Raw genomic sequence first — 7,776 nt, forward strand, 5'->3', positions numbered from 1 at the left:
AAATATATTTATGTTTGTGGTTGTAATGTGACAAAATATGGAAAAGTTCAAGGGGTATGAATACTTTTGCAAACCACTGTATGTGATACTGAAAAATCTTGCGGAATGTGTTAGCACCGTTCAGAATGACAATCAGCTACTACCACTCAAAATGTAGCTCAATATCTGTAGATTTGATTGGTTTGTAAACACTTTTGTGTTGACCATGTTTGATTTGCTGCGGCAACCATCTTGAATTGGGTTCACTCCAAATGTTAATGAGGTGTGGATGTAAATCCAGTAATTGGTTTCTAAAAGTTTAATTAAAACCTGCCAAGTGGTTCTTATTGTATTTTGCTAACAGACAGAAAGCATTGAGGCTCACAATTAATTGCATTGTTAAGCAAAAAATGTTGTGTCATTGTGTGGCTCTCAACACAATATGTGATRAATATCACAGGCAGGTACCACCATGCCAAACTTTATCTCAACATATTCGAAACTGACTGAGGTGCAAACTGTTTTATGTTTCCTAAATTCAGTTAGCTGTAGCAGCCATTTAGAATTGGGTTGACTCCAAAAGTTAATCAGTTGTTGTTGTACATCCACTGATTATTTTCTGAAAGTTTCATATCATTTTGTCCTATAACTCTTGATATATTTTGCTAACAGACAAATGCAATGCTCGCAAGCACAAGTAGTGAATGATCACCCCCAGGTTTCATGGCAGTGGATGATAAAAATGCCAAAATATCTTAGGACAATGCTTCAGCAATATACAGCACTTAACTTACCACTAACTTAACCCTTGTCTGTGTTSGTAATTGAACAAACACATAAACACYGACATAAGCAAAAACAWAATTGCCCTTTAGCCATTCACTGTGGGCAATAATAAATAATAAATAAATATTACTAGCCTACATTTTTAACTGCCAGAGGCACAGAAGGCCGGCACTATCAGAATTCCACACCGCAGARGTGAACACCATCTGTGGGCAATTATTTCTGTAGTTTCAGGCACTTCATTTTAAAACACTTTTTCCAGGCCAACAAGTCAGTACTTCCAATCATATATTCATTTATGTTTTACGTGTTGTTAGAGAAATAAAGTTTGCATCATTTCTGTTGTTGTTAAACTAGTTTTTTTCTTTTACAGCTCCCCTTCAGCAACTCAAGGTGTGTGCGTAATCGTAAAAGCGTGCGTCCGTGTGAGACGAGGACCGAGCAGCAGCCACCCGAGGGCACGCGCGGCGCATAGCAAAAAGTGTTTGCTGAAACACACCCTTGGCCCATCGTCCTTGACCGCGTCCTTTTCAAACCACATCTCATCTCTGTCAGCGACCGACAGACAAGGAAAACAGAGCCGGCTGTTTCAAAAGCTCTTTGAACTTTAAAACCGACAGCCACTATTCACCGAATTCCATCTAAATCGGACTTGACAGCATCCATTCGCACCACAAAATAACACACTTCAAAGAGCGCACAAAAAAAATGAGGGGTTCATGACACATTTTCTGATCCAGAATTTAGAGAGGTTCAGTTAGGCTTACATCCRTACATCAGGTCAATTTAACCCCCCCTACATACACACACCCATTCTGRAGGAGCACGTTTTGTGATCCAACTATCTAATTAATGCCAACAAATAATCAATGCCAAGACTGATGACAGAATATAAGGATCATTTTTCTCTTGAGAAATAGCTCCGCGTGTGCCATAAAAGAAGACATTAAAAAAACACAGGCCATTAATTTTTAATAAATGTGAAATGTCTGCTTCTTAAAAGTATTTGCCTGTGACTTAAAGAATACTTTATCCGGACTGTGACAAATACTGGAGCTTGTAAGCTCACTAATAGAGGAGCAGCGACTTCTGACAACCATCCAATGAGAAATTGCAGGGCATACTTTCCCACCCCAACCAATGACAAGAATACAAATTTRGGTTTGAAGTGCAGAGAAAAGAGGGTGCAATCCAGGGAAGCTCTTACAATTCTTTTGTCTTAAAAGGCGTGCTCTTTTCATCAAGAACACACGGAGATCAAATTAGAGAGAAGAAGATATTCTCCAGAGGAAACTACTTCAGACAAAGCGAGAAACTAGAGAGGAAAAGTGGGAGATTTGTTGTGCAGTATGTTTAGACAGACTAATAAAAGAGATCTCTAATATTTTCTCTTTTTTTATTAGTCCTCTTCACTGTGTCTCACTGTCGGCCACGCTCTCTCCTCACATACTTATTTTGGCACTAAGTGCCACAGATTGGCAAGCAGCCAGAGCAGAGCCACTCAACATGGCAGCTAAATGCACTTGCGAAAGGACAGAGTCTAAAGTTGTCCACGGCTCACGACACAGGCCTCTAAAGTAAACGCTAAAACAAACAGGCGTGTGAAGAAAGTTTGTTCTCACTGTGTATTCTCGTCTGATGAGAGATGGTAAAAGAGCAAAAACACCCCCCCCCCCCCACAAAAAAGAAAAAAAAACTCTGCAAGATTAAAAAAAAATGTTCAAAACATTAAAAAGAAGAGAAAACCCGGAGAGGAAGAAAACCGTATTTTCTTCTGACACTTTTTATGTACTCCAGACTCCCCCTCCCCACCCCCTTCATCCTCTTCCTTCCTCTCTTCACTTCACTTCCACTCCCCACTCCCTTCACTTTCTGCTCTAACAAGCAGTTTGATTTCCCCTGGAAAATCTGCACTCAATAAACGTTCTCTCTGGCTGCGATGCCGCTCGCCGAGGCTTTAGCACCGATGTGAATAACAAAACCGGCGTTACAATGCGACCTGTTTKTGTGTCGCAACAGTGTCGTCCCATGATGACAGCAAAACACAGCAAACGTTTGGAAATGTATACGAATCATAAACTTACGATCAGTGACAGGTAGACACTGCTCAGCGCTCTGCCATGAAGAGACGTTTGAGTTTCCTGCTTTCAGACCGATTACACCCCATCAATAGCCCCTTTTTGTAACAGCATCCTCTCAGCAGGACACTCATCAAGACAAAAAAAAACAGCTTGAGAGGGGCTCTAAGGGTATAAGAAAGGGTCTGAAGTAGCTTTGAAGATGCTGAATTTAACTTTATCTCCTCACACAGCAGTTGAGAATTTTACAACCATTTAGAGATTGTCAGGTTTAGATTTCACGATTGCAGAAAGAAAGATCCTCTGACAGCGGAAGGGCATCACAAATCCACAAAACCGGAGTTYACGAACATTGCATTCAAAGATTTACGTCAGATTTCTGGAAAAGGTGTAAGAGTTGAAACAATTTTCAAAGAAGCAAATCCTTTTTATTACGACTGAAAAAAAATGAGTTAGTTATTAGGACCTTCACCAACACAAACCTGTCAAGATCAGACAAACTGAAGATACAAATTTGAGCTTCCTCAGTCTAATCACGACTTTTTCTTTCAAAATGTTTTATTAAACATTTATTTTTCTRTCTTTTCAGTCAAACAAAATGTTGAACTCAGTTGAGTGCGTAGCTTTGATGTTGAAAGTCTGTGCTGCTGATATTTTTGCTTGAAAATATTTTTGTTGTAACAAAAAGTTCCAGAGATAATTGTGTTTCATGTGTCCAGTTTCTCCAATAATAACCAGATACCTACAGCTGTTTTAGTCAGTGCCCAGACTGGTCAGAATTACTTACATGGCAAAAACAATATCTATTCAATATTAGTGTAGTCATAATGTTATGGCTGGTGACTGTAAATGTGCTGTATTTTCATACCATGTTTAAATACATTTTGATAGATGGATCAGAGCCGGAGAGATGAGTGGAGGACAAGGGGCATCCTCTCTGTCCATATGTTTCTCTCAGTACTACAGTCAATACTAATTAGCCTAGTTAAATGTCAATACCTGCCTCCAGTGGAAGCTTTGTACAGTAGACCAACATGAGGTGAGAAGAATGGGCGTATGAAAATAAATCATTGCTTTTACTGAATAAGTGAAAAAATGCTCAGTTAAAATGTTTACTTATTATTATGGTTGTTGTGCTATGTAGAACTGTTACCTACCTTTTTACAGAAATCAGCTTTCAAGCTACTTTGAGATTATATAGCCACACACAAATTCTTGTTCTGTCCACTACATAGATAATTGTTAGGATTGCTGTGAAAAAATAAAAATGGTAATAATATCAACTGAGATTTGACATATCTTGTAGGTGTCTGAAAATATTTTCATTACCATGGAAAGAGGCAAACTACCTTTACAACAAACTAGCAATCAATACATAACAATAAATTAAAGGGGGGACTATTATGCCAGATCCACTTTTTTGAGTTATAAATCATGTTATAATTTTCTTATCTCATCTAAAACATACACAGAGTGCTGCTGTGACTAATTTAAGAATGTTTGATAAATCCTTAAATCTCCTGTGGAGTTGTGGAGCGGCGTAAATGCTTGCTGGTACAAAGCTCCACCTATTTTTAACAAAACTCCTCCCTGGAGCTCAGTCTGTAGCCGAGCTCCCGCTCCACAGAGCACCCCTCCACTGAAGTATTTGTTTTAAAACATGTGCTGAAGTAGGAGTGTCAAAAACAGTAGGTTCTTAGAGACAGAAGCTCATTTCAAGATGTTTAGATTCTATGGTGCAAAGTTAAATTTATTTTTGATATATGCAGCATTTTCATAACAACTGAAGGTAACATAGTTACTTGATTGTAGTATCGAATTGAAGTGCGTGCCTGGAAAATACATAATACCGCTTCTTTAAACTAGAAAACCAAAATACTAAGTTCTAAATTAATTTAATGGTAATAAAATTTGACTACATTTCAGCAAAGTTTTCAACTTTCTACTTTCTTTTRAACAATCAAATGGTAACAAAATATCCTCAGTTTTCACTTTAACACCTTGGTGGCATTATACKTTTTGGAGGTTGTTAAAATTCAAAAAGTACAAAAAAATAAAAATAAAATTTATACTACTCACTACTAAGTAGCATGTGGCAAAGACAGACAGAAGAAATTCAGTGTGAAAATTTCAGCACCATGGAGAGCGAYACACAAAAATTGTTTAAAAAGCTTCAGCATCATCCAGGCTAAGATGCTGCAAAATTTCTTTGTGAAAGAGAAGTCACTCTCACTCGCACCTATTTCACATGCATTCTTATTCTAGGTCACAACTYTTGAATAAGTCACACTTATTTCGCAATTCTTAGAAAATACGGGCTGCTCTGTGGGGGAGCCTTGATCAACGTTATCTACGCAGCACTGGGGTGAGTTCTAYGACTCAGCCCGAGGCCCAGTCACTGTAGCTGCCTGCCTGGCTGCCATCATTACAGTAATGATCTCCCAGTACACGACTCCCATGTGAGGAACCATCAAACCAGCTGACTGTGCCTGATTCTCTCCTCTACACTAGTGTGCATACATATGCACTAAAGAAAGCAAAAAATCAACTGGTGGTTCTGTTTTTTTTTTTCTTCTTTTTTGCAAAGACAATTTGTGACAAACATGTTTAGAACAAAAGATGTGCAACTCATCATTGGTGGCTTATGAACTGGTAAGATTTTCCATTAGCAATTCATTCAGCTTTGATACGTTAATATTCCAAACATGAAGCTGCGTGTTATTGGATTTCCACTTCACATAAACGAGGTTCTAAATCGATCTGTTGTCACACCTGTGTCTTCGTCGATGGTGAAAGTGCCCAGTCCGCTGCCTCGGCGGATCGAGTATCTCAGCATGCCATCTCGTCCCTTGTCGTCATCTTTGGCGTTGAGCGTCAGAACACTTGTCCCTGCACGCGAGTTCTCCTTCACCGAACCTCTCACGGCAAAGTCAGGAAAGTAGGGGGCATACAAATTTTCATTAACGTCTGCCACCTGAGGAAATAAGACAATTGACTTTAGTTAAGCAAAAGAACCGTGTGCCACTGTGTGTACAATCTACCAGTACAGGTGGTCTGGATAAGTTGCATGCTACAAATCAAAGCATTCTCAACAGATCATGAGAATTAAAAGTGACATAAAAATTTGGATGCCAAGAAATTATATTACTGAGATGTGTAGGGAAAATAATATGGTGAAAAATGTGTCTTTTACACACCTCGATCTCTACAAACGTCTGGTTCTGAAGGCTGGGTACTCCTCTGTCTTCAGCAAGTACGGTCAGGTTGAAAAACTGTTTGGTCTCAAAGTCCAGCTCCTTCTTGATCCTCAGGACACCAGTAACAGAATTAATCTGCACAAAATGTAACATCATTATCGCCTGTGATCTAAAAAAAAAAAGATTAATTTAAGAACAAAATGAATCTTATGATTTAGTGTAGTGTTTTCTATTAAGGGAAGTGTCCGAAATCAGTTGCATGAAGTAGAATTTTTTTAATACTTTAAGCATTTGATTATGAAATACTTTTTTGATTTCACATTTCTTTCTTTCCAATAATTCATCATTTAAATCAGCTCGTTTGTAGCCACCCCTTTTAACATTTTGGCTGTTTTTGTTTTAATAATATTGTTGGAAGGTCAAATGCTAAATATTGCATAAACATTCAAATTTTAATCTCTATGCTTTATTGTAATTATGCTTCCTGTGTTTGAACCCTTCTATTTTCTCATTTCATAAAAGGTTACATACCTGAGTCCAAATAGCTTCATGAATACAGAGTTGATAACTTATAAACAGCTTTGGTCTTGGTTTTAGTTAGCTTTTGACAAAAGGTTTTGTGCAATTTAGTGAATCTATCTGGAATATAAGTTTTATTTTACCGAAGGTTCAAAGAGTATTTTAGAGTCCCTGGGATTTCTGTTGTAATACATTGCATGATTAAGAAAAAAATAAAAAGGCTTTAATGATAATAAATTCATATTGAGCAATTATTGAAAATAAACAAGGAACTCAGTTCATGAAGATAGACATTTAGCAGCCAGAAGAAAACCACATCAACAAGGGTTTTAAGTGGCTCAGACACTTTTTAAACCTGTGGATATATTAAAACAAAATGTGTAGATAGGACCTCTCTAACCTGAAAGAAATGAGTAAAAAAAGAGTAATGTCTCAGAATCACTGTAAAAGCATCTCAAAACATGCTAAGTTATATTAACTTTTAGACTTTGCTACTGCTTACCTACTACCAAATCGCTGTGCTGTGTGTGTGTGAGTTTTGTCAAAGTAAAATGTCTCAATGAACCTTTTGGAAACTAATTATTAAAAAAAACTAAAAAAAAAAAATTTGTTAACTTGTGAAAGCAATCCAATTCAATATGATCACCTCAGCTAAATGACCTTGACCAACACAAGTGGCTACAGCTCAGTCAAGTACTTAGCTCAAACCTGGTGTGGTGGTAGCTGAGAGTCATTCACAACACATAATCTGAATACCACCAGGTTGTGCAAGGTCTTGCTATATTACATGAATATAATGCAGGGCTACTCAACTGGTGGCCTGCGGAGATACCAAAGTTCAGCTCGCCAATTGGTTCATCTCTGAAGCACAAACTCCCAGTTTCTACTTTAATTATTCTAAGTTCTTTTAGTTCAACATAGACATGTTTGGTATCAACAGAAACATCAGAATCTTGGCTAGAAGCTGGTAAAAACCATTTATATAAACACTCAAAACTGTTAAAACTACAAGTAGTTGAAAATAAAATGATGAAAGTGAAAATAAAATTGGTTTAAAAATTCGGCAAGCCAGAGATGTCAAAATATTATTTGTGTCAAATAGGGGGCATAAAGTGTTTTTTTTTTGATAATGTTTAATTATCACTACTTTTATAGGATTCTGTATGTTGTATTCATTATTAAATGCAGCAAAATAAACTAATTCAAAGGTAACAGAT

At 37.4% G+C, this 7,776-nt stretch overlaps 1 protein-coding gene across 1 annotated transcript in view; it reads right to left on the reverse strand.

Annotated features, from left to right (window-relative positions):
• The window catches only part of LOC106514122 (protocadherin Fat 3), a 93,590-nt gene that overhangs the window by 81,437 nt on the left and 4,377 nt on the right, over nt 1–7,776 (reverse strand). The window contains 2 exon segments of the mRNA XM_074559731.1: nt 5,616–5,817; nt 6,041–6,175. Coding sequence (XP_074415832.1) covers nt 5,616–5,817; nt 6,041–6,175 — 337 coding nt within the window.

Source organism: Austrofundulus limnaeus, unplaced genomic scaffold (assembly GCF_001266775.1).
Source record: "Austrofundulus limnaeus strain Quisiro unplaced genomic scaffold, Austrofundulus_limnaeus-1.0 Scaffold17, whole genome shotgun sequence".
Lineage (NCBI taxonomy): Eukaryota > Metazoa > Chordata > Actinopteri > Cyprinodontiformes > Rivulidae > Austrofundulus > Austrofundulus limnaeus.